This window comes from Suncus etruscus, chromosome 16, assembly GCF_024139225.1.
Source record: "Suncus etruscus isolate mSunEtr1 chromosome 16, mSunEtr1.pri.cur, whole genome shotgun sequence".
Taxonomy (NCBI): domain Eukaryota; kingdom Metazoa; phylum Chordata; class Mammalia; order Eulipotyphla; family Soricidae; genus Suncus; species Suncus etruscus.
In genome coordinates this window covers 13477781-13505357 of record NC_064863.1, presented here as the reverse complement: position 1 = coordinate 13505357, position 27577 = coordinate 13477781, and the positions used below count along the sequence as shown (strand labels likewise).

Genomic DNA, 27577 nt, shown 5'->3' with positions numbered 1-27577 from the left:
CAATAATCCCATAAAATGTTTACATACACAACACCCCTAAACATTGCTGGGGCTAGCACATGTTATAAACAATCCATCAGGTGACAAAAGTAGTGAACTGGTCAGATCCCAGCTGAAGGACACCCAGACTGTGTCTCGCAGAGGAAGTTGTTTCTCAGCCTATGCCTTGTCCTCCCATTTCAGCCCAGGATCCTTCATGTTTGTGACTCCTTGTCTTTAAAGCCCCAAAGTGTCGCTCAAGGAGGGAGCTGACCCACAGCCCACAGCATCCACAGAGGAAGAGAAGGTCCCAGATCGACACCTTCTACAGGCAGAGTGGCAGAGCCAGAAGGACCACCTGCGTGCCCAGGTAGGCTCTGCCTATGGGGACCACATCCTCGGGGCCTTACATGCAGCCTTGGCACATTGCCTTTTCAGTCTTTGCTCATCTCATTCTCCTGACTAGGAAATCCTAATTCCTTTTTGTACTAAGCCTTCTGTTTACATGAGTTGGTGCTTCTGACCCGTGAATTAGTACATGTACAAGATTTAGCTATTCATCAAATGGCTCACTGAACATTGAAGTCATTGACCTGTGAAACAGAATTTATCATCTGACATGAAGAATGTGAAATTATATTTTCCCATTAAAATAAGAAAAGAGGGGCCGGAGTGATAGCACAGTATTTGCCTTGCATGTGGCCAACCCAGGATGAACCTGAGTTCAATTCCTGACATCCCATATGGTCCCCTGAGCCTGCCAGGAGCAATTTCTGAGCACAGAGCCAGGAGTAACCCCTGAGCGCTTCTGGCCGTGGCCCAAAAACAAATAAACAAAAAATAAGAAGAAGAAAGAAATGGCTTTCTCAAAAGCATTTTCTGCCACTATGAAACCTCAGGGCATCAATATCGTTTTTCATAGCCAACATAGGTCAAAACCAACACTATGAGGAGCCCAAAGAGATAGTATAGCAGGTCAGGCATTTGCCTTGGCATGAGCTTGAATTGGATTTGATCCCCCAAACCCCATATGAGCCCCTGAATCCCACCAGCTTTGTGATCTCTAAGCACAGCAGTAAGCCCAGAGCACCACCAGATGTGGCCCAGAAACAAAAATGGGCCCAATGAAATAGTCCAATCAATGCTGCTACAACTTTTCTGATTTGGTTTTTGATTTTGTTTTGTTGTGTTTGTTTGGGGGACTATACCCAGTGGTACTCAGGAGTTACTCCTGACTCTGCACTCAGGAATTACTCTTGGCAATGCACAGGGAACAATATGGGATGCCAAGGATTGAACCCAGGTCAGCTGTGTGCAAGGCAAACGCCCTACCCACTGTATTGTCACTCCAGCCCTACAACTATATATATTTTTGTTTGTTTGTTTTTGGGCCACACCCAGCGGTGCTCAGGGGCACTCCTGGCTATTCACTGAGAAATCACTCCTGGCAGGCTCAGGGGACCATATGGGATGCTGGGAATCAAACCCAATTCTGTCCTGGGTTGGCTGCGTACAGGGCAAATGCCCTACCACTGTGCTATTGCTCCCCCTCCCCCTATTTTTTACTTTCATCTCTTCCAGCATTGTTTCCCCATTTGGGATTGAGGTGGGGATGGAGGTAGCTGCGTCCTTCATTTTCTCTAAGAAAATATCAGTCCCTCCCTGATTACATTCAGTCATTGGGATCTGAGGACCAGAAAGAATTTTTCAAACTTATTTTTTTCTAATTTTTATTTTAGCACCATGATTTACCAAATTATTCATAATACAGTCGTTTCAGGCATTAGAAGTTCCAACACCAACCAACCCCACCACCAGTGTGACCTTCCCTTCACCAGTATCCCCTGTGAATCTCCCCGCCACCATGCTAACCTACTTCCAGCTAGGCTCAAACAAATTTACTTCCTATGATAAATCCAGATTTATAGATCTAAAACAAAATTGGTGGCTTTGCGGTTTGACAAGGTTAAGTCTCAGAGCCGGGTCATTCCTGTCGGAGGGGGTAGGGAGTGGTGCTGGCTGCTGTAGTTGATGCAGAAAAGAGAAACCTCCCCCAGCCCGTCTTCTGAGAATCCACAGAGGGATCAGCGTAGACTAGGCTACCTGGGAAGTCTCAGCGGCCATTATCTTCTCTTGGAGCTTGGTGGAAGAACCAGGCTGTTTTTCAGAAAGGTTTTTTTGTTTTGTTTTGTTTTGGGGTCACACCAAATGACATTCAGGCATTACTTCTGGCTATGTGCTCAGAAATCGCCCCTGGCTTGGGGGACCATATGGGACGCTGGGGGATCGAACTGCAGTCTGTCCTAGGTTAGCCCGTGCAAGGCAAATGACCTATCGCCTGTGCCACTGCTCTGACCCCATGTATTTTAGAAAGTTTTTAAAACTTATTTTAAATAATTAAGGCTTGGACATTTGGTAAAGTGCTTGTCTTGCATGTTTGAGACCCTGAGTTTGATCCCCTGCACCCCTTACACACACACACACACACACACACACACACACACACACACACACACACACACATGTTAGAAGTATTGCTGAGAGACAGGCCCTGTGTTGGGTGTCCAGATGCATCAAGCCCTGGAGCACTGCACCAGCCACTACAGGGAGGACCTTCAGGAGCTCCAGCATCTGTCAGCTCAGGAGCAGGAGGTGCTGCAGAGGGAGCTCCAGGATGCTGTGCACCAGAGCCAGGCCGAGAAGGCGCAGCTTGAGGCCTCCCACCAGCGGGCCCTGCGTGTGCTGGAGAAGGCCAAGAACCAGGAGCTCAAGGTAAGGGTGTCGGGGCCCAAGACCATTCTCCACAAACACCTGTGGGTCATTTGCCTTCATCCCACAAGATCATTATCATCTTTCCAGGACAGGAAAGAGGCTCAGGGTTACAGGACTGGTCAGTGGCAAAGCACAGATTTAGACCTGGGCCTCCTCAGGAATCTAGAATGGCATTTTCCTCTCTGGTTTCTTTATTTTTTTATGTTTGATTATTTTTAATATCTTTATTTAAACACCTTGATTACAAATATGATTGTAGTTGGGTTTCAGTCATGTAAAGAACACACCCCCCCCCCCCCGTCACAAGTACAACGTTCCTATTACCAATGTCCCAAATCTCCCTCCTCCCCACTCCACCCTCACCCTGTATTCTAGACAGGCTTTCTACTTGATTTTTTTTGGGGGGGCCCACACCCGATGACACTCAGGCATTACTCCTAACTATGTGCTCAGAAATCGCTCCTGGCTTGGGGGACCATATGGATGCCAGGGATCGAACTGCAGTTTGTCCTAGGTCAGCGCATGCAAGGCAAACACCTTACTGGCCCCTCCTCTCTGAGTTCTAAGAGCACCTTCTTTTAGGACATGAACATGTACCATGAACCATAAACCATGTATGAAGGTGCCATGTATGAAGCTTCAATTTCAGCTCTGCAGCAGAATGTGGAATACGGCAAGAACTTCAGTGTCTGAAGTGCACAGTAGCAGACTTTTTAAAAATTATAATACTGTCGGGAGAGATAGCACAGCTGTAGGGCATTTGCCTTGCACGCAGCCAATCCAGGATGGATGGTGTTTCTAATTCCAGCATCCCATATGGTTCCCCAAGCCTGCCAGGAGTGACTTCTGAGCACAGAGCCAGGAGTAACTCCTGAAGACCAACGGGTGTGACCCCAAAACAAAACAAATTATAATACTGTCATTTGTAAAATCACCCAATGTGCCATATCTCCAACCCCAGGTGAACGAGTCTGAATTAGGGTTGCACATGAAATAATGCAAACAAGGCTGAGGGTGAAACACGTTAGTAGTGTAGTGTGGCAGTCCTACCTCATATGGAGAGCAAGCTGCCTGCCAGAACTGCCATTTTTATTGAGTACACAGAGACCACCTCTGGGTGGGGCAGTCAGGACAGTGTAAGGACAGATACTCAGTCTATCCCAAGCCAGTCCCACCCAGGTTTACAAGGAAGACTATCTCTGTTTTGGGGTAAATCCAAGTTGTAAACAAACAAACAAAAGAACCAGATATGACCTTTGTTTTAGGTAAAAATAAGATGTAATCTAGCAATCATTTATCAAGACGTTCATAGTCCAGTTGTTTTAGGCATTTAATGTCCCAACACCTAACTCACCTCTAGTATGGACCTTCCTTCCACCAGTGCCCCCACTTTCCCACCCACCACCTAGCCTAACTCCTCACAGCCTCATACAAATTTACTTCACGCTGTTTGTAACAACACAAAGGCAAATGGAATTCTCGAAAAACTTAGGTCAACATGGGCCAATGTGAAATGATTATTTTTATCATTCAATTTTTATTTTATTTTATTTATTTTTATTCATAAAAATTGTTACTAAAGATGGCAACTGAAGATGAACTGGGCTGTGGTTGGTGCTAGTTGGCCTTCTGTGTTATGGTTTAGGCTGCCTGAGTTTGGTAGGTTTCTTTGAAACTTTCCCATCAGATTTCCCGAGATCCTATTCAGTTGACACTATTGTGAAATTTTGAATTGTCACGTGGCCACTGGCAGCCGTGTGGTCCAGGACTTATAGATCTGAAACAAATTTGGCGGCTTGGCAGTTTGATAAAATTAAGCTGAGTTTGGGCTATTTCTGTCAGTGTATCCAGTGTGGTGCTGGGCTGCTGCAGTTCATGCAGAAAGGGAAATCTATTCCCATCCCATTCTGAAAATGCCCCTGAGGGATCAGCCTGGAACAGGCTACATGGGGAGAGATGGAGGACCATTGTTTTCTTTTTTTCTTTCTTTTTTTTTTTTTTTTTTTTTGATGTTCATACTCCTGCCTCTGTGCTCAGAAATCGCTCCTCGCAGGTTCGGGGAACCATATAGGATGCTGGGGATCGATCTCTAGTTTGTCCTGGGTCGTCCTTGTGCCAGGCAAATGCTCTACTGCTATACTATCACTCTGGCCCCCATTGGTTGGGTTTTTTGTTTGTTTGTTTTTAGCTTGGTAAAGAAGCAGATTTTCTGCCAGAAGTTTGTGGATGTGGGCAGAGGCTGCTGGGGTTTCCCATGCAGGGTGGGTGTGAAGGATTCAACCCACCCCATTTTGAGAATATCCCAGAGTTCTCTGCCTGTATCTTGTTCCACCTGAGAGGGTGCAGCTGCTCAAATTCTTTCAATTCTATCATACTGCTAACTTTTGGGTAACAAAACCATATTGTGGCCGTGGAGACAGAAGGTAGATTTGAAATCTGTCTTTCCAATCCTCAGGGTAAGGTGTTTTTGTTTTTGTTTTAAAAAAAAAAACCACCTTATTGAAACTACTATAATTTACAAAGGTCTTCATAGTTGGGTTTCAGACATACAATGCTTCAGGGCCAATCCCACCACCAGCGTCAACCTTCCTCCACCATGTTCCCAGAGTCCATCCAATGCCACTATCCCCTACCCCAGCCTGCCAGCTTAACAAGCCCATTTAAATTTTTGATTCTTAAAGTTTGGGTCTCATGATTACATGGTTGTTGACTCTGGCTTAGGTATTTAGTTCTGTCCTTTCTTAACACCACCAATGCACTTGAGATCTTTTTGCCTCTGGCCCCCATCCTTTCATATTTGTGTTTCTCCTCCTCCACTCAATTTCTTTCCTTCTCCTCACTATATTCTGGTGCCACAGACCGCTCAGCCGTCGGAGGGCAGTACTCGGGTCCTCCTCAGAAGACAGGTGGGCAAGGGGTCGGCGTAACAAAAGACTCGAAGTCTTGGGTGCTGGAAAGTGGCTAAGAGCTTTGGCTTGAGCCACCGCTACAAAGCAACCGCATTTATTTCTCTAGGTTATTTATACATCTAACAGCAGAATTTGGCAAAAAATCAAAATACATCAATTTACAGGTTCCTCACTCCAACATATATTTAACACATATTGGCAATTTTCTAGGCATGCTGACCTTATCAAAAGTCAGATCAAATCGTGCTATTTTTAAGCAATGGCACTCTGGTGGTTGTCTGCATTTACTATATGACCTAAGACTAGTGGTTAATGTGTTTTATCTTTGCTTGATTTTAGAAACCTGCCCAGCCTGAGCTGTGAGCAGAATTTTTGTTATATTTAGTATGTTATAGATCCACCATTATAAATCTATGTCTGGGGGTCCAGGTTTAGGTCTCCAGTCATGTACTGCTTTGGTCCAAGTCTTCCACAGCCCTCTTCATTTGCTTTTTTAGTAAATCCTTTTGTTCTTGTGTAAGATGACATTAAAAAGGCATTGCTCTTATTAATATTTCTAAAAAGAAAATTTATAATAAGATACTTTTTTCCTTCATGCACCACTCCTCTGTTACCAGCCTCATCAGACACTCCTGTATAAGATAAGGGGTCAGGTGTAGTTGATTCTATGCTAAGTGGGTCATAGTCTAGTCCTATATATAGGTGGTTCCCATCATTTGCCCTGTGTTAGATATAACCATCGTGTGCCTTGCTTTTTCTTAGGAACATAAGAAATCCTGTTTCCTTTATCTTTTTTTTTTTTTTTTTTTTTTTTGGTTTTTTGGGCCACACCCGGTGACGCTCAGGGGTTACTCCTGGCCATGCGCTCAGAAGTCACTCCTGGCTTGGGGGACCATATGGGACGCCGGGGGATCGAACCGCGGTCCATCCAAGGCTAGTGCAGGCAAGGCAGGCACCTTACCTCTAGCGCCACCGCCCGGCCCCATGTTTCCTTTATCTGATCTATTTCTGCCTTGTTATAGGGACACTCATATGAATCTGTGACAGTCCTTCAAGTGTCTCCAGCTGTCAGGTTTTGTGCTATTGTTTGTGCTATTTTTTCCCTAGATTCTTCTATCAGAGACTCTTCTACTTGTAACTGATCCAAAGTTGTGGCTAATTGATTCTTACTATTATTATTCTTAAGAATATTAGTGATCGCTTTTAAGCAAAATTCGTTGATTTTCTGCTAAAGGCTTCTTTTCTAAAAAATCCTCTCGGAAGTTTCTGTGTGATTCGTAAAATCATTAACATGCTCTCAAATAATTATGTTGTGGGTTTTCTATAGAATCCAGTGTTCCCAGGTTACTGTAGTCTGGAGTAAGAAAAACAATCATCATTGTTCCCAGAAGCAGTACATGACATGGAGAATATGTTCTTGCTCCGAGAACACCTGAGACTATTCCAGGAGACTATCTTTCATGAAACTTTTGCCTCAGGTCCGAGAACATGGCTTTCACCATGTCACGGACTCCACTGGAGCTGCTGTGGCACTCTGGGTCCTAGAGTGTTCTCAATAACTCCCATTTAAACCATTCATTTTTTCATGCAGCTATTTTAAATACCTCATATAAGTGATATCATTCTGTATTTATCCTTCTTCTGGCTTACTTAATTCAACACAATATCTTCAGTTCAATCCAGGTTGCAGCAAATTGCATGATTGAATCATTCTTTACAGCTATGTAGTATTTTGTTGTATATATGTACCACATCTTCATGGTCCACTCATTTGTTGTTGGAATATCGAGGCTGATTTCAATTCTTAGCTATTGTACTGAGTGCTGCAATGAATAGTGGTGGGGATGAGGATTTTTATATTGTTGCTGTTGTTGATTTAAATAAGGGTAAGGGTCAGAGATGTTTGGGGAGAAAAGTGTAATTAATAGGTAAAGCCAATAATAAATGAGCTTGTGTGTGTGTGTGTGTGAGAGAGAGAGAGACAGAGAGAGAGAGACAGAGAGAGACAGAGAGAGAGAAAGAGAGGGAGAGAAAGAGAGGGAGAGAGAGAGAGAGAGAGAGAGAGAGAGAGAGAGAGAGAGAGAGAGAGAGAGAGAGAGAGAGAGAGAGAGAGAGGACACATCTAGCAGTGTTCAGGGATTACTCCGAGCTCTACACTCAGAGATCAGTTCCTGTTGGGGCTTGGGGGACCACATAGGGATCAAATCAAGTCCGATTAAGTGCATGGCAAATGCTCTACCCACTGATGAGCTTTTTAAGGCAAATATGAGAGAAAGTGGATTGGTGGAATTCTGAGTCCGTCCACAGAATCCAAGTAAGTAGATCTTCCTATGGTGGGGCGTTTTGCTGCTGGAGACTGGAAGGTGACTAAGCCCTAGTCTCCTGATTTTACAAATGGATGAATTTAGTTTCTCTAGAGACTGGAGCTCTCTTAAGACAAGTACTGTTATTAGTGTGAACATCCAGGCTTCCAAAACCAGCTCATGTTAAAAATAAAAGCATGGTATTGGGTTCAAGAGATGGTAACAGTGGGTAGGACATTTGCCTTGCATCAGGCCAATTCTGTTTCAAATCTCTGCCATTAGATATGGTTCCCCAAGCACCGCCCGGGGTCATTCCTGAGTACAGAATCAGAAATGGCACCTGAGCACTGCTGAGTGTGGCTAAAAAAAAAAACAAACAAAATTCTCACTTCAGCAGCTCATATACTAAAATTGGAACAATACAGAGAAGATTAGCATGGCCCCTGTGCAAGAGTGACACATAAATTTGTAAAGCGTTCCTTTTAGATAGATAGATAGACAGACAGACAGACAGACAGACAGACAGACAGACAGACAGATAGATAGAGATATCTATATATCTTATAGATAGGGTGTCTTGCCTTTTTCATAGAATCCTAGAACTTGAATAATTTTGTTCAGCCTCATATTTCTATCTCCTTCTAACATTAAGAAAAGAAAAATAAGTGGATGGGACCTAGGAGCCAAGTGGTCTCAGGATCATTGAGTGGGAAAAAAAAAGGTCAGATATAAATACCCAAGCCAAAGTCAACAGCAATAGAACCAAGAGACCCAAACTATAACAGGTTAAACACAAAATGAACCTGTTACACTGGTCGGCTAAGGGGCTATGGATGAGGTATGGGATGCATGCTGGGAACTCTGGTGGAGGGAGGTCAACACTGGTGGTGGGAATGGCCTTAATTCACTGTCACTATATGACTAAAATACAACTGTGAAAGGCTTGTAATTCATAGTGGTCTCAAAAAAATTTAAAAAAAAAAAGAAATAGACAGCTGAATAAAAAATAAATATACATCTAAGTGACTCCAAGCCAAGGACACACTAGTTTGATCTCAGAATCAAACTAGAGTAGGAACAGAACAATGAGTAGGGACTCCCACCTCCACCCCTGGCATTTCCACTGTTTTGCAAAAGAGCCCCCTAGGCTCTTAACAGACTGTTTCCCCCACCTCACCAATCCTGCCTCAGATGTAAGACTCAGAGGCTCGTCTCAATGCTCCTATCTGTGTTAAAACTACTGCAACCAACAGTCAATGTGTCTGTATCTATCTCTTGGCTTCCTTTCTCTCTTTTCCACACCTCCTCACACAAAATTCCCAGTCAATGGCCCAGCTTGAAACAGGTATTCACTCTGGGTCCAAATAGCCATGGATAGGGGAGGGGGAGGGTTGGGTTTTAAGTTCACATAGCACAAAACTGCTGATGTGGCCAGGTCATCACTGCTGTCATCCCCAAGGAGTAGCAGAGCCATTGCTGTGCTCCATAGTGGAGTGGACAGTAAGTACTCCATGGATTCCAGTATGGAGAAGGCTGGTTGAGGGAATAAGCCACTTCTATGCTTCCATCCACCCATTTTTGCCCCTAGGCCACTGAAGAACGCTTGAAGAAGGAATCCAGCCAGAGCCTCCAGCTCCAGCAGCAGAAACACCAGCGGCAGCTCCAGGCCCTGGAGGAAAAGGCCCAGCAAGAGCTCCAGGGAGCGCTGGAGAGGCTACAGGCTCAGCAGGCGCTGCTACTAGGTATTGCACTCAGGGCACCCCGGGGTGCCAGGGCTCAGCGCCGCAGCAGCTCTAGGAACTCACCCAGAGGCAGGGAGGTCTGCAACAAGCGCTGTGTCCTGGAATCAGGCCCCTCTGGGCCCCAGTGCTCTTTCGGAAATAGGGAGGAAGAGAGCATCCTCCTAGCCGGGCGAGTACCAGCAAGACATCACTTTCTACTCAATGTTCATCTTCTTTCCTTTTTTCCTTCCTTCCTTCTTTTTTCCTTTCTTCCTCCCTCCCTCCCTTCCCCTCTTCCTTTTTTCCTTCCCCTTTCCTTCCCTTCCTTCCTTCCCTCCTTCCTTCTTCCTTCATTTCTTCCTCCCTTCCTTCTTTCCTACCTTTCTTCCATCCCTCTTTCTTCCTCCCACCATCCCTCCCTCCCTTCCCAATTCTCTTCTTTCCATCCTTCCTTTCTACCTTCTTTCTTTCCTTCCTTCCAGCCTTCCATCCTTTCTTTCTTCCTTCTTTCTATCCTTCCATCCTTTCTTCCTTCTTTCCTTTTTTCCTTCCTTCCCTTCCTCTCTCCTTCCCTCCCTCTTTTCCTCCCCTTGTTCCTCTTCAAAAAAAAAAATGCCTGGTGTTAGAGACCACATTGGCTTTATTGAGTGGTTTTTCTTTATTGCTATTTTTTTCCCCAAACCTAGACAGTGCTCTTAAGATTGTTGTGGGCGTGGGACCAGAGCAGTGGAGCAATGGTAGGGCGTTTGCCTTGGACACGCTAACCTAGGACGAATCATGGTTCAATTCCCCAGCATCCCATATGGTCCCCCAAGCCAGGAGCGATTTTTGAGCTCATAGACAGGAGTAACCCCTGAGCGTAACCGGGTGTGGTCCAAAAAGAAAAAAAAAATTGTTGTGGGGAGAAGTCATTTTATTGTTATTGTTGTTTTGTGGTTTATGTTTGTTTAGCTTTTAGGGGTTACTCCTGGCTCCCTACTCAGAAATTATTCCTAATAGGCTCAAGGAACCATATGAGATGCAGGGGATCAAACCCTGGTCAGCCTCTTTGCAAAGCAGAAGCCCTAACCACTGTGCTATTGCTCCAGTCCCAAATGCCACTTTTTTTGTCTCTGAGAACAGTCCCTGCCTGATGTCTGTTAGTCTTCAGGGAACAGTGTCTAGCTGGCTCCTCCTTCATCATCCAAGCCTTCTGGGAAAGATGATGTGGGGAGCCAGAAGGGAGAGTCCCACTGTACTCCCCTTAACAGCTGCCCTGGCCTGGAGGGATCTCCTGGAAAATTCAAACCCTACGGGTGGCTAAGGAAGATTCATGAAGCTTGGCCAAAGTGCAAGTACATGTGTGATGAAGGATTCCATCATGGGACTGTATTTGCATTCTTTAGAGAGAAGAGGCTGGCACCAGAACCATGGTACATGGAACTTGCCCTTGCATGCCACTGAGCTGGGGTCAGCACCCCCATGTGGTTGTTCCTTCCCTTCTAGAAGGGAAGGGAGGAAAGGGAGGGAGGGAAGGAAGGAAGGAAGGAAGGAAGGAAGGAAGGAAGGAAGGAAGGAAGGAAGGAAGGAAGGAAGGAAAGGAGGGAGGGAGGAAGGAAGGAAGGAAGGAAGGAAGGAAGGAAGGAAGGAAGGAAGGAAGGAAGGAAGGAAGGGAGGGAGGGAGGGAGGGAGGGAGGGAGGAAGGGAGGGAGGGAGGGAGGGAGGAAGGAAGGAAGGAAGGAAGGAAGGAAGGAAGGAAGGAAGGAAGGAAGGAAGGAAGGAAGGAAGGAAGGGAAGAAGAAAGAGAGGGAGGGAGGGGTTGAAGGGAGGGAGAGAGAGCAAGAAAGGGAGAAAGGGAAGAAGGAAGAAAGAAAGGAAGGTCCTATTTTAAAATCCTGTTTCAGAGGAAAAATGACTCCATCAAGTTTTCAACATGGCATCCCAACCTTTGATCTACATTTAATAGCCTGTATTTTACAGAAATGTTTAATGAGCTTATGGGGAGTCTTTTACAATGGATGCTCTTTTACAATCTCATTAATCTTCATGGTAAATTCCATTCACTTATTTTACAAGTACAGGTTAAGCACTTGCTCTGTACTAGATGCTGATCTTAGAACAGTGTTTCCAAAGTTATCTGCAAATTCTAAAATAAAATACAAAGACACAAAAGTCTAGAACAGAAAAGCAAAGTTCTTTTTTTTTTTTTTTTGGTTTTATTTTTTGGGCCACACCCAGCGGTGCTCAGGGGTTACTCCTGGCTGTCTGCTCAGAAATAGCTCCTGGCAGGCACAGGGGGATCATATGGGACACCAGGATTCGAACCAACCACCTTTGGTCCTAGATCGGCTGCTTGCAAGGCAAACGCTGCTGTGCTATCTCTCCGGGCCCAGAAAAGCAAAGTTCAAGGTTTGCTAGCACTTGGAAATTCTTTTCATTTTAAACATTAAATGGTTCACTGTACAGCATTTTTTTTTTTATTTTGGGGCCACACCTGGTGACACTCAGGGGTTACTCCTGGCTCTGCGCTCAGAAATAGCTCCTGGCAGCCTCAGGGGACCATATGGGACGCTGGGAATCAAACCTGGGTCTGTCCTGGATTAGCCGTGTGCAAGGCAAATGCCCTACCGCTGTGCTAATTCCGGCCCCATGAACACTGTAACCTAAAAGTAAGTTGGGGGCAGAATGGACAGACTAGACTACTAGGTCAGAAAATATGTAAATGTATTCAGAAATAAGAAACAGTAAAAATTCTCATATTCTTCCTTTTTTAAACAAGAGTTTAGCATTTAAATCAGTGATACAAATTTTTGTATTTTCGGGGCCTGAAAGATAGCATGGAGGTAAGGCATTTGCCTTTCATGCAGAAGGACCGCGGCGGTTCGAATCCCGGCATCCCATATGGTCCCCTGTGCCTGCCAGGGGCGATTTCTGAGCCTAGAGTCAGGATTAATCCCTGAGCACTGCCGGGTGTGACCCAAAAACCAATCACATAAAGACTTTAACGGTTTTAAAGACTTTTAAAGAAGTTTTAAAGACTTTACTGAAAAGTCAAACACTGTTGCTTGCCTTGCATACAGCCCACCCAGGTTCAATCCCCAGTACCCCAGAGGGCCAGTTGAACCCCACCAGGAATGATGGCTGAGTCCAGAGTCAAGATTAGCCTTGAGCTCTGCTGGGTGTAGTCCCGAACTACATAACTTGAACCATCTTGCTCCACCTCTCAAATTAAGGGGGGAAATAATGGAGGGTACCAAGACCAAGTAGTAATAAAAATGATCAGACTTAAACACCAAATCCAAAGTCAACGATAGCAGAATCGATACCCAATCTACAACAAGCTAGACATAGAGGGACCACTTACAATAGCAGCCCGGGGGGAGGGGGGCAAAGAAGGGGCGATAAGGGATGCATGCTGGGAACAGGGGTGGAGGGAGGACAACGTTGGTGGTGGGAATGCCCTGATTCAATGTCACTATGTACCTAAAATATTACTGTGAAAGATTTTTTAATCCACTTTGGTCAAAATAAAAATTATTATTATAATAAAAAATGGAAAGGGAGGGTCTTGATCTAAGCCTTTAGCAGCTCCCATGTGTCTCAGAACCCCCTTTAGTGCTCCTGAGAGTCCAGGGGTCACACTTGAGCCTCTCTTTGTCGCCTCATTCTGCTGCTCTTCCTCTGCAGAGTCCCTCCGAGAAGAGCTCGCCGAGCAGCGGGCTGCCTGCTGCCAACACCAGAAGGACCTGGAGACGCTGCAAGCAGAGCGAAGGGCACTGGGCAGCTCGGGCAGGCGACAGGGCATGGCCCCTTGTCCAGGGGACCATGGGGACTCCCCAGGCACAGCAGAGGTGAGCATATTCCTCCAGAGGCCTGGTGCATCTGGAAACCTCTGGAGAAGAGGTTCTTTATGAGTTTGCAGCAAGGAAGTCCTTCTTAACACCGAAGATGGCCTCCACTGCTCCTATCTTTGGAAACAGACCATGGCTTTGGTTTCTTTCCTGTGAGCTTATTTGGGGGGTGGTGGTGGTGGGTAGAGGGGTCCTCATTCCCCCAGCAGTGCTCAGGGCTAATTTCTGAGTTAATTTAGGAGTAGCTAATTAAGCTAATTTCTAATTCAAGAGTTTTATTTTTAATTTTTTATTTTAGAAGGTGGTGACACCCAGTGGCGCTCAAGGGTTAATTAATCCAGGCTTTGCACTCAGAAATCACTCCTGGCAGGCTCTGGGGACCCAGCGGGATGCCAGGAATTGAGCCCGGGTCGGGTCGTGCATGTGCAAGGCAAATACCCCACCCCCCCACATTGTTTTGCTATCTATCATTCCAGCCCCCTATTTGGGGTGGGGGCAGTTGGGCCACACAGGCAGCTTCCAGGAGTTACTCCTGGCTCTGTGCTCAGAATTACTCCTGGCAGGCTTGCACTTCAACATGGGATGCTCGAAGTGGAATCCAGGCTGGCTGCACACAAGGCAAACGCCCTCCCCGCTATACTCTGCCTCCAGTCCAGCTTTATTTTTACTTTATTTTATTTTATTTGGTTTTATTTTATGTTTTATTTTATTTCATTTGGTTTTATTTTATTATTTTATTTTGTTTTGTTTTATGTTGTTTTATTTTATTCTATTTTTATTTTATTTTATTTTATTTTGGTTTTTGGGCCACATCGGTGACACTCAGGGATTACTCTGGCTATGTGCTCAGAAATCGCTCCTGGCTTGGGGGATCATATGGGACACCAGGGCATCGAACTGCGGTCCGTCCTAGGCTAGCCCTGGTAAGGCAGACACCTTACCTCTAGCGCCACCGCGCTGGCCCCTATTTTACCGTACTGGCCCCTATATTATGTTTTATCCTATCCATCCTATCCTATCCTATCCTATCCTATCCTATCCTATCCTATCCTATCCTATCCTATCCTATCCTATCCATCCTATCCTATCCATCATATCCTATCTATCCTATCCTAATCAACCTATCCTATCCTATCCTAATCAACCTATCCTATCCATCCTATCTTACCTATCCTATCCTATCCTACCTATCCTATCCTATCCTATCCTATCCTATCCTATCCATCCTATCCATCCTATCCTATCCTATCCTATCCTATCCTATCCTATCCAATCCATCCTATCCTATCCTATCCTATCCTATCCTATCCTATCCTATCCTATCCTATCCTATCCTATCCTATCCTATCCTATCCATCCTATCCTATCCATCCTGTCCTATCCTATCCATCCTATCCTATCCTATCCTGTCCTATCCTATCCTATCCTATCCTATCCTATCCTATCCTATCCTATCCTATCCTACCCTACCCTACCCTACCCTATTATTTGTTTTGGTTTTAGTGGGATACCGAGGATCGAACCCGGGTCCGTCCCGGGTGGGCAACGTGCCGGGCAAACTCCCTACCCACTCCTGCTCCTACCTGCCCCTAGTTCGAGCCCCGAGCCCCTTCCAGTGGGGTGTGTGGCTGGGAGGGGAGCTCAGCCAGGAGCTTTGGGGGCCAGGCCCGGGGGGCCCTTTGGCCCCTAGGCTGCTGCAATGCTCTTCCCTGGCTGCTTGCTCCCCAGGCCCCGGGTCCGGCGGGCTCCCCGGCGGAGGAGAAGGCGCAGCTCCAGGACGCGCTGCGGAGGCTGCGTGCAGAGCTGGAGCAGTACCAGCAGGAGGCGCTGCAGCTCCGCGAGCAGCGCAGGTGGGTCTGCGTCCCAGAAGCCCGGAAAGTGGGAAACCCCTCGGGCCCCTGGGGAACCTGCCCCGGGCCCTTTCCCCAACCCAACGAAGGATGCCCTCCGCCAAGGATGATTTAGTAGTATTTTTTATTATTTATTTAATAATAAAGTCAATCATAATCGATCATTATTAATATGATTTAAAATATCATTTTATACAACAATAAGTCAAATACATGTATGCTTTAGTTTCAATATTATTTAATTTATTATTTCATTAGAATAATAAGTTGAATAGATTTAGAATTCATTAATAATATGATCTAATGTATTGTTTTTATAAAACAATACTAAGTTTAATACACCCAAGATTTATCATGATTGATATTATTTAATTCATTAATCTTATAAAATAACAACAGATTTAATGAATATATGGTTTTACATTATGAATTTATTATTTATTAAAATAATAGTGAATCTATGACTTGTTATTTTTGTTTAATTTATTTTTAATACAATAATGAATTATTTTTATAAAATATATGGTGTTATAACAATTATTGTATAAGATGATAAATTTAATATAGTTATGACTTATTATTATTAATTATAATGTTACTATTAACTCCTTCCATCTAGTATGCTGGAATTTTCTAGAAGATCTACAACAGCAGGAAAAAGGCTATATTTCCTGCAGATCAGAAAATTGATGGGATTAAGCAATAAATTGAGGGTTTTAATTAGTTTTTTGTTTGAATTAAGTTTTGTTTAACTTTATTAATTGATTGATTGGTTTCTGGGCCACATATGACAGTGCTCAGGGGTTACTCCTGGCTCTGCGCTCACAAATCGCCCCTGGCAGGCTGGAGCCCACATGGGATGCCAGGAATTGAACTGGGTCCCTCCCAGGTCAGATGCATATAAGGCAAATCTCTCCAGCCCTTGTTTTTGTTTTGGGGCCACATCCTGTATTGCTGTAAGAATGCCTTTCATAAAGTCTTGGGGCCAGAACAATATCACAGAGGTAGGGAATTTACCTTGCATGTGGCTGACCCAGGGTTGATCCCCAGCTTCCCATATGGCATCCCCAAGCTTGTGAGGAGTAAATCCTGAGTGCTGCCAGGTGTGGTCCCCAAAACAAAGCAAAACAAAACAAAAACCTATTTACAATAGCCAGAATCTGAAAACAACCAGAGGTTCAGCTTTCAAACAGCTGTGAACCCAGCTGTCATTGGGCATTCATTCCCCTTCCAGATATGCTCAATCCTGAGCAAACTCTTGGACCAAAAATAATCTGCTCCCCAAAAACTGATATTTCATGCTCCAATTTCTCTTTTGTGAAAAGTGGAGTGAGGGGCACTGAGAATTCCACATGTCTGGTTTCTCCTGAACCCCACAACTCAAGAGACCCCCTCCAGCTCCTCTTCCCATGACACTGGACCTCAGATATGCCCTCCTTGCCCTCTTGTCTCTTAAATCTGAGAAGGGAAGAAAGGGAGTTACCTGTCCAAGAGACTGGGTAAGTCCAACTGGGCCTCCATCGCCCCTCTGCAGGCTTCAGGAGGAGGAGCAGCAAGCCCAGCAGGCCAGAGAGGTGGAAACACTGCGCCAGGAACACCGGAAGGAGATGCAGGCCCTGGCAGCGGACTTTAGCAATGCTCAAGCCCGACTCCAGGCCCGGCTGGCCGCCCTGGAGACTGAGTGAGTGGGGATGAGTCCTTGGTTAGAAGATGCTGGGCTGGAGCAGTGGTGCAAGCAGGAGGGCATTTGCCTTGCACGGGGCTGACCTAGGACAGACCGTAGTTTGATCCCCCCAGCATCTCATATAATCTTCCCAAACCAGGAGCTATTTCTGAGCACAGAGCCAGAAGTAATCCCTGAGTGTGTGGCCAGAAAACCAACAAAACAAAACAAAAAAACATGCTACTTGAGTAGATACCTTCTCTTCTCTTTGAGACTCAGAGACTCCTAGTTTTGGAAGTCAGGCATTCCAGTAGGCAAGCTCTGAGCCTGCCAGAGGGATGGCCCAGCCATCATAGGGTGAAGGAAGGGTCCAGTTTTGTGCCCAGTTTTGTGCTGGCATTTCCTGGAGGAAAAAAAAAACATGCCAGGGTGATGGACCAGCCATCATCGGGTGATAGCAGGTTCCATTTCTGTGCCTGGCGCTGGCAACCCTGGGAGGCAATGAGCTCTGCCCTGTGGGCTTGTTTTGACCCTTGAAGGGGGCAGAAAGCACAAGGGGGCAAGGGTATGGGATCCAGGTCGAAGATGAGCAAGTGTACAGCAGCAAGAAAACTCCAGGGGCCCTAGTGAATGAGAGAGAGGGCGAGTAGGAATAGGTGAGTTTTGGGGGTGTGAGTGGGGAAGAAAAGCGGGGTCCTCCTCCTGGATGGAAGGCGATGGGCTGTGTTCTGAGTGCAACCTTTTGGAGGCATTTGCATTTGTCCTGAGCAGGTGTCCCGTGGCCTGGTCTCCCTTTTAGGCTTCAGGATGCTCAGAGAGGGGACAGTGTGGGTTGCAAGAGTGAAGGGGTTGGAGGCAGGGAAAGTGCATTGACCTAGCTGGTCGATGCCACTGGGTGGAGAAGCATTAAATGAACCTCCTGGTCAGTCCCTGGTCTTACCCCAGGCTTGAGCTCCTAACAGTTCTTCTCATGCAAAACAAGAGGGACAAAAAGTCTTGCCCATGTCATGAACATAGCATGTGCTGCCTATTTCTGTGACTTCCCCCCTTTACCCAGGTGCACGACCATTTCGACGATATTTTTTATTATTATTATTGATTTGGGTTTGGGGGCCACCCCCGGCGATGCTCAGAGCTTGCTCCTGGCTTTGAATTCAGGTATCCCTCCTGGTGGTGCTTGGGGGACCAGATGAAGTGCCAGTAATTGAACCTGGGTGGTTTGTGTGCAAGGCAGGAGCCCTGCCCGCCATCCTATGGCACTGGCCTCCTTGTGCCTAGCTTAAAGCAGCGGGAACTTGGGGCCAGAGCGATAGCACAGTGGGTAGGGAATCTGTCTGCCTTGCACTGGGTTTGATCCTTTGCATCCCATATAGTCCCCCGAAAAACAGAGAGAGACAGAGAAACAGAGACAGACAGAGGCAGAGAGAGACAGAGAAACAGTCAGGCAGAGACAGAGAGAAAGAGACAGAGAAACAGACAGAGACAGAGAAACAGACACAAAGAGACAGAGACAGAAACAGACAGAGACAGAGAGAAACAGAGACAGAGTCATAGAAACAGAGAGACAGAGACATAGAAAGAGATAGAGACAGTCAACAGAGAAAGATATACAGACATACAGAGACAGAAAAAGAGACAGAATAAGAGAGACAGACATATACAGAGAGATAATGAGAGAGATAGAGACAGAGACAGAGAGACAGAACTAGACAGAGGATGACAAGAGCAACAGAGAGACAGAGACAGAGATAGAGACAGAGAGATAGGAAGACAGAGACAGAGATCGAGAGACAGAGACAGAGAGACAGAGAAACAGAGAGACAGGCATAGTCAGAGACAGAGAGAGACAGATTAATACAGAAGATGAAGAAAGAGACAGGAAGACAGAAATGGAGAGACAGAGAGACAGAGACAGAGATGGAGAGACAGAGAGACAGACTGGAGTGAAGGGGGAAGAGGGAAAGCACCACCGGTGAGGCCAAGGGCTCCAGAGGCATGCGGGCATGAGGACGGGGGTCGGGGAGGGAGGTCTGGGGGGACACCCCGGGGTCCGGACAGCCGGGGGGCACAGAGAGAGGCCTCCCTGCCCAGAGAGAGCCTGGGTGGGCCGGCAGGCGCCTCCCTCGCCCTGCACTTGCGGCCGCACACCGCCAGGGGGCGCTCACGGGCCTCCCCTCCAGGCGCCAGGAGGCGGCAGAGAAGCCGGGCGCAGGGGCGTCCAGGCCAGAGGACGTGCAGCTCATCGGCCGCCTGCAGAGCCGCCTGCAGGAGAGGGAGGACTTCATCAGGCAACTCACGGTGAGCTGAGCGCCGCCCCCTGCCCTCCCTCCTGGGGCCACTGGCACCCTCTCTGCTCCTCTTGGGATTCGAACCTGCAGTGCTGCGTTATGCACTTTTTATTTGTTTATTTCTTTATTTTTAATGGTGTATTATTTATTTTAAAATAAGATCCTTTATTATTTATTTATTGAGACCACTGTGAATTGCAAGTCTTTCCCAGTTGTATTTCAGGTACATAATGACAGTGAATCAGGGCCACTCCCACCACCAGTGTTGACCTCCCTGCACCCCAGTTCCCAGCATCCATCCCATACCTCCCCGCTTTGCTCTCTGGACTGCTAGTGTCACAGGTCCCATTTGTGTCTAGCTTGTTGTAGTTTGGGTCTCATGATTCTATTGTTTTTGACTTTGTCTTCTTCCTACACATTGAGAAAAGGAAAAAAAAAAAAAAAAAAGAAGAAGAAGAAGAAGTGGACAAGACCCAGAGTATTCTCAAGAGCATTGAGTGTTTTTCACTTTTATTTCTACTGGTCAAAGATATAACTTGGGGCCAGAGAGTAGAATAGAGTGGTTAAGCCCCTGAGTACCACCATAAAAATTAATTTCTTGGTGGTAAAAACCACCTTTAAAAGCTGTTTGGGGCTGGAGCCATAGCACAGCAGGGGATGGAGCATTTTGCTTAGCAAGTGGCAGACATGAGTTTGATCCTCAGCATCCCCTATGATCCTCCAAACACTGCCAGGAGTAAGCCCAGAGCACCGCATTGTGTGGTCCCCAAACAGACAACAATACAATTTTAAATTTTAAAATAAAAGTTCTCTACTGACATTTTTGAGGACCACACTGATAATGTTCAGGGTTACTCCTGGCAAGGTTCAAGGATGCCAGGAATCCAGGTCAGCCACATGCAAAGCAGGTGCTCTCTTTCCCTGCTGTACTATGACTCCAAACCCCCGACTCTAGTTATTTCTGTCTATTGTATATAAAGTCCATTCACAGGGTCAGAGTGATAGCACAGTGGATAGGGCATTTGCCTTACACGAGGCAGACCCGAGTTTGATCCCAGACTTCCTGTAGAGTCCTCTGAGTAATTCCTGAATGAAAAGCCAGGAGTAACCCTTGAACATCCCCCCACCCCACCCCCAAAATGTCAGTTTTCAATAGAAAATAGTTAAACACAAAAACAACACAAAAAATTCTCACTTTCTTCTACTTCTTTATTTCCTTATTTCCTTCTACTCCTACTTCCTTCTACACACACACACACACACACACACACACACACACACACACACACACACACCGCTAATTGAGCACCGCTAATTGTGATCCCTAATCCTGAAGAAAAAACACAGAAAGAAAGAAAAAAAAGTGGAGGGTAGGACAGACAGTGATGGATCTGGTGAATTGGTTCCTTTGCCACAATTAACTTTCTGTATAAGGCCTTTCTGCAAGGAAAAAAGAAAGGCTGGGGGCCGGGGGCCAAGTGGTCTCAGATGCATTGAAGAAGAAATAAATAAGGACAAAACTAAATATCCAAGCCAAAGTCAGGGACAATAGAATCAAGGGACCTAATCTTTAACGATCTAAACTCAAAGGGGCCTGTTATACTGGCAGACCAGGGGCCAAAGGGTGGTGGGATAGGATGCACTCTGGGGCCATTGGTGGAGGGAGGTTGACACTGGTGGTGGGAAGGGCCCTGACTCATTGGATATCTCAAATTCAACTATGAAGAATTTTGTAGATCACAGTGGTTTCAATTATTAAAAAAAAAAAAAAAAAAAAAAAAGCCCTTTCTGCCTCTCCAGTGCATCCTTTAGGTATCCGTCCAGCTAAATCCCCAAACTCCCTCACACCCCAGCACCTTCCTTCTGGAGCTCCCCACTCCTGCAGACATTATCCTTCAAGCCAAACCCAGGCCGGGCGGGGCCCAAGAGGCTCCCTTACACTCTGGTGCTTTTCCAGGAGGAGCGGAGGTTCCACTACGCCGCAGCCTTTCCCAGTGCCATGGCCCACCGGAATCGGTCCTTCTCTTTCAATCCCCACCCGGGATACCTGAGCCCATCCATGAAGGTAAAATGGCTCTGCTGGTTTCGGGCCACCCCATAATCCTGCTGACTTCCCTTTCCAAGGGAAAGATGGGTTATTTATTGTGCTGTTAGGCAGGGGGGAAAGGCAAGCAAAATAATCCAGTGTGCCCCAACAGTGCTTGTATCTGACTCAGTGGATTCTATGCATAGTTTACTTTGTTTGTGGGTTTTGTTATTTTAAACTTGATTGATTGATTGATTGGTTTTTGGGCCACATTCAGCAGCACTCAGGGGTTACTCCTAGCTCTGCACTCAGAAATCGCTTCTGGTAGGCTGGGGGCCCATATGGGATGCTGGGAATCAAACCAGGTTCCTCCCGGGTTGGCCACATGCAAGGCAAGTGCCCCACCACTGTGCCAACTCCTTTTTTTGTGCTTTTTTTTTTTTCTTTTTCATTTTTCAAGGTTTCTGTTAACTCTATTCCTGTTAATAGTGGTGGCAACCCCCACATACTCATTGATTTCTGTATCCAGGCTTGCTGTTTGTTTCACCCATCCATAGCATGTTCAGTAGGAACATTTACACCCCATCTCTCTCCTGCTATTGCCAACCCCCCAAAGCTGCAATAGGGCTGAAGTGAGAGCTGAGTGGCTATGTCTGGGCTTTGCCTGAGGAAAGAGACCAAATTTCTCCTTCACTCTGCAGGGTCCTGGAGGACTGTTGGGAGGAGCCTCAGAGCACTGCTGGATGTAGCTCCCAAAACAACTTTTTGTTTTGTTTTGTTTTTGTTTGGGGGCCACACTCAGCAGTGCTTAAATGTTATTCCTGGCTCTGCATTCAGAAATTACTCCCAGCACACTCAGAGGACCACATGGGATGCCAAGGATCAAACCTGGGTTGACTGTATACAAGGCATATGCCCTAGCCGCTGTGCTATCACTCCAACCAGCAAACGAACAGTTTACAGAACTCTACCAAAAGTCATATGTTTTATAGCTCATAGAACAAAAAGGTTACCCTAAATGGATGTGAGCTTATTTATAGTTTATATGTGTCCCTCTTAGTGTGACAAGATTTATTCCCATATTAACACTTTTGAGAATGGTGCCTAGACTCTAAAAAGATGAGGCCAGAGACAGTACAGTGGTCAAGGAACTTTTCTTGCATACCTGTGATCTAGGTTAGATCCCCAGAAACCCATATGACACCCCCCCCCAGGCCCTCTAGGAGTGACCCTAGGTGCAGAGCCAGGAGTAGATAAACTTTGAGCCCCCAAACACCCCCCCATCTGAAGATTTAAATACAGTATCTGACTTAAAATATTCCTATAATGTATGAATTATAATATCTGAATTCTAAGACACATCTGTCCAAAAAAAAATCTCTGAATGAGATTGTATAATTAGATTTTTTTCTTTTTAGATTACTTAATTATTAAAACTTTTTTTCTAATTGAGACTGGTTTAACAATGCTATAAATAACAGTTTCTCAGGCATAGAATTCCAACTCCACTCAAGAGCCCAATACTCTTAAGGACCCTAAGACCCCAATACTTCCCCACCTCAAATTATGTAGATCAATTCTCCCACACTTATATATCTTTCCAAACACACACAATAGATTAGAGGAAAACATGCTTTAAAAATAAATGTTCGGGGCCCGGAGAGATAGCACAGTGGCGTTTGCCTTGCAAGCAGCCAATCCAGGACCAAAGGTGGTTGGTTCGAATCCCGGTGTCCCATATGGTCCCCCGTGCTTGCCAGGAGCTATTTCTGAGCAGACAGCCAGGAGTAACCCCTGAGCACCACCGGGTGTGGCCCCAAAACAAAAACAAACAAAAATAAATGTTCAGGGCCAGAGCGATAGCATGGAGGTAAGGTGTTTGCCTTGCATGCAGAAGGACAGTGGTTCAAATCCCGGCATCCTATATGGTCCCCCGAGCCTGCCAGGAATGATTTCTGAGCAGAGAGCCAGGAGTAACCCCTGAGCACTGCCGGATGTGACCCAAAACTCAAAATAAATAAATAAATAAATAAATAAATAAATAAATAAATAATAAATGTTCATTGGGTTTGGAGAAATGGAGGGCATTTGCCTTGCATGTAGCAGACCTGACTTTGATCCTCAGCATCCTATGTGATCCTCCAAGCACTGCCAGGGTTGATTCCTGAATCCAGAGCCAGGAATAACCCGATGAAGGCCAGTAGCCTTACTATTCCAAAATAAGGAAGAACCTGAGTAAGGTGTAGCCCCAAATCAAAACAAAACAAAAACGAATGTGTACACATGTAAATAAATCACTGCTCCCTCTCTCGCTTCATTTGGGCAGCAGGGTTTGTTGACATTTTCAACGGTGCCTCTGTTGGGCATCCCTGAAAAGCTTTTCTCTCGTTACAAACAGAAAAAGAAGCTGGAGGAAGTGCCCAGCCGAGTGGTCAGCGTGCCTAACCTGGCCTCTTATGCCAAGAACTTTCTGAGCGGGGACCTGGGCTCCAGGATTGGCGGACCCCCCCTCACCAAGTCGCCCAGCCTGGACCGGAGTCCGGGCTGTGGTCGCCCCTACAAGCCCCCACAGTCTTCGGATGTGAAAACTGCCCCCAGGTAGGGCTGGAAGCTGCTCGTGGGGCAGTCCACCCCAGATCCCACACCAATGGGCAGAAGCAAAGTCTGGAACCTTCTAGTATCTGAGCAGAGAAGAATGCCACCAAGCTCCACTGTGGGCAGATCCCAGCCTGAAGGGGACTATATTTTTTAGGGAAGACACTTTTCCTGGCCCCAAATATGGAAAAAAGGTTTTTATTTCTTGGCTGGTTGGATACAGGTAACTGACTGCTTCGTGGAGCACTTGGGTGTGAGTCAACCAAAGATGGACTCCCAGTTTCTGGCCTCCATGTCTCTGTTCAGATGTTATTCTTCCTGGTTCTCAGTTCTGAACTGGCTTGAGTCAGATCTCTAACCACTCTGGACCTCTGTTTTCTCATTTTTAAAATGAAAATAATAGGGGTCTAGAGGCCAGAGAGATAGTATAGTGAGTAAACACTTAGAAGGTCAGACACTTGTCTTGCAGACAGGCAATCTGTTTCAATCCTGGGCATTCTATATAGTCACCAGAGCCTGCCAGGAATGATCTCTGAGTGCAGAGGCAAGAGTATACCCTGAACACTGCTGGGTGTGGAAAAGGAAGGAAGGAAGGAAGGAAGGAAGGAAGGAAGGAAGGAAGGAAGGAAGGAAGGAAGGAAGGAAGGAAGGAAGGAAGGAAGGAAGGAAGGAAGGGAGGGAGGGAGGGAGGGAGGGAGGGAGGGAGGAAGGAAGGAAGGAAGGAAGGAAGGAAGGAAGGGAGGGAGGGAGGGAGGGAGGGAGGGAGGGAGGGAGGGAGGGAGGGAGGGAGGGAGGGAGGGAGGGAGGGAGGGAGGAAAAGAAATTCAGTGAAAATAAAATAGAATAGTGATTGGAGATATAGGAGCAACCCTAGCGCTGCCAGGTGTGACCCCCAAAAAACAATACAAAATATTGAGATTATTATTATTATTATTGTCATATATGAAAGCATTTCCATAAGATTATTATCTCTGCCTGTTGTCTCACCTTTACCTTCCAGGTGTGTGTGCTGTTGAGAGTCTGGGAGTGAGGTGCTCGGGGTCTTTTGGTAGTTTACTAGCTGGCTTCAGGTGCTTTTTGAAGCTGGTAGTAGGCTGACAAAGGACTCTGCACCCAACCTTTTTACCCCTTTACCCTCCTGTCTGTGTGGATTATTTGCTGCGGATAAATATTACCAAGATCTCCTCCCCCACAAAGGAATAGGGGAATGGGAATCAATTTCTCATTATGGGAGCTCTTTGAGGATACACTGATAACTAATCAAGGTGTAAATGGGACCCAACAATTATTATGGTTTTGGGTCACACCCAGAGGTGCTCAGGAGTTACTCCTGGTTCTGTGCTCAGGAGTCATTCCTGGCAGTGTTTGGGGGACCATATGGGACAGGGGAAGTGAACTTGTTCCAGACCCAATATTGAGATTATTTCATTGTATCAGCTTGAACACTTTCTAGCTTTCTATTGGTTTGTTTGTACCACATCCAGGAGTGTTCAGGGCTTTCTCCCGGCTTTTTACTCAGGGTTGGTGCCTGGTGGTACTTGAGAAACCATTGTAGAGGCAAGGATGAAACTGGGGTTAACAGCATGTGAGGCAAGAACCTTACTTGTGCTCTCTTCAGTTATCCGGTATCTTTTTACTATTTAATTATTTTATTTGGTTTTGGGGCCACACCGAGCATGGGTCAAGAATTATTCCTGGCTGGTGGGTTTGGGGGACTATATGGGGTGCCAGTAATCAAACTCAGGTGGGCTGCATGCAGGGCAAATACCCTACCACTGTACTATCATGCTGGTCACAAACACAGACATCTTTTTTTTTTTTTTTTGGTTTTTGGGTTACACCAGGTGGTGCTCAGGTTACTCCTGGCTCTGCACTCAGAAGTTGCACCTGGCAGGCTTGGGGGACCATACGAGATGCCGGGAATCGAACCCAAGTTCATCCCGGTTGGCTGCATGCAAGGCAGTCAGGCAAGGCAGAGCATGCAAGGCTCTACTGCTGTGCTATCTCTCCAGCCCACGTATCTTTTAAAGAGAAAAGAAGCAGCTATCTGCCCCTGAAAGGATGCTGGGGATTCTACTGTCTTTTGAATAATTTCAAAATCTATGTTTTCATTTCTTTGTGTGTTTTTAGGGCACAAGAAGGTGAAACAGGCCAGTCCAAAGAAGCACAGCAGAAGCAGGGCTCTGCACACCAGGAATGGTTCACCAAATACTTCTCCTTCTAAACGCGTCACTGGGATCTGTCAGTCATTAAGAAGAGTAGTGAAGAGCATCTCCTTGAAAAGATCTGAGTGATAAGCTGAAGCTGAATGAACTAAAACGCCAACCAAATCACTTGCTTGTTTATGTATCGGAGCCCCACCCCCCCCAAAATGTTTGTATTAACATCCCTTACTGTTTCATTGTGGCACCCGTCATTCATAGGAATGAGCCCTGACGTTAAGTTAAACCAAACCAGTGTCATGAGAAAGCTCCCATGGACAATGTCATTGTATGTCAATGTCATTGTATGTCCAGTGTAAGATTTTCCAGTCGTTCCCATCATCTACTTACAGGTATATCATTTGATGTTAGGATGCTTGTCATGTCCTCTTGCAATGTTGTTTCCGTGTCAATGCTACCAGTTCCAATGTATACCTCGAACAGCAATAGGAAGATCAAAAGCAAAGATCAATAGGGCCAGGAAACCCAATTAAGACACCAAGTCTGAGCCACTACTATCAAGGGACCGTGACAGACCTGGGCACACGCGGGTGGAATCATTTGGCTTTTTAGGCCCCAGGTGCAAATGAAATTCATTCGAGAGGGAATAACATCTACCTCATATGGGGCTTTGTGAAGAGGAGGCGAAAGAAATACGTTGTTCAAACACTGCCGGGATTTTTCTGGGGGAAAATCAAGCTTCACCCTGTCTCAGTTTCAAGGGTGGCAGTGTTGACTTAGTCGCTCATAACGCCTCTGACACTATCTGTTCTTTTAAGTCAGAGATCTCTGTGGAGCCTCCAGTCTCAGGCCTGGGTTTTGCCTCCTGGTGCCAAGACATTCAGTAAAGTAAAGCCAGAAAGGCTCGCCCACCCTTGGGCTCACCTGCCATCAGATGTCCCCACCTTGCCAGTGCCGCAGGGCCACTGTGTGACTCGAAAAATCTCAGAATAGCTTTGATGAGCGAAGTCTGTTCTCTATCCTTTGGTGCTGGCCCACCAGGGGCCCAGAGTCTCTTCTATGCACTATCAAAATCTTTGCTTTCTGAATAAAACTTCAAATTGGGCAATAAAAATGATTGTGATGTGCTTTGCTTAGCTGAGAAAGATGGAATTTGGCAAGAGGAAGCGCCTATCTGCCTCAATCAGCTTATCCTCGGCAAAAAGTAGCTGCTTATACACTTAAGTCATCTTTTTGTTTTTGTTTTTGGGCCACACCCGGTGATGCCAAGGGGTTACTCCCGGCTATGTGTTCAGAAATTGCTCTTGGCTTGGGGAATCATATGGGACCCTGGGGTTAGTCCGTTCTAGGTCAGCTGCATGCAAAGCAAAAGCCTTACCGCTGTGCTACCGATCCTGCATTCTACTCAAAAATTGAGGCTGGAAAGATAGTACAGGAGCAAAGGCACGTAACGTGCATGTGTCTGACATTGATTTGGTC

At 46.1% G+C, this 27577-nt stretch overlaps 1 protein-coding gene and 1 non-coding gene across 2 annotated transcripts in view; both read left to right on the top strand.

The window, feature by feature from the left end:
- Window positions 1-27212, top strand: part of FAM184B (family with sequence similarity 184 member B) — a 112028-nt gene extending 84816 nt beyond the window's left edge. Inside the window, exons 9-18 of the mRNA XM_049789963.1 lie at window positions 223-349; window positions 2548-2751; window positions 9552-9705; window positions 13351-13514; window positions 15243-15364; window positions 16899-17045; window positions 19208-19325; window positions 21273-21380; window positions 23740-23939; window positions 26067-27212. Of these exons, the coding sequence (XP_049645920.1) occupies window positions 223-349; window positions 2548-2751; window positions 9552-9705; window positions 13351-13514; window positions 15243-15364; window positions 16899-17045; window positions 19208-19325; window positions 21273-21380; window positions 23740-23939; window positions 26067-26160 (1438 nt within the window). The 3' untranslated portion in view covers window positions 26161-27212. The remainder of the gene's footprint in view (window positions 1-222; window positions 350-2547; window positions 2752-9551; window positions 9706-13350; window positions 13515-15242; window positions 15365-16898; window positions 17046-19207; window positions 19326-21272; window positions 21381-23739; window positions 23940-26066) is intronic.
- Window positions 8349-8451, top strand: LOC126033148 (U6 spliceosomal RNA). The gene has a single exon (XR_007504297.1). It is a non-coding gene; the product is annotated as a U6 spliceosomal RNA (small nuclear RNA).
- Window positions 27213-27577: the final 365 nt, after the last annotated feature.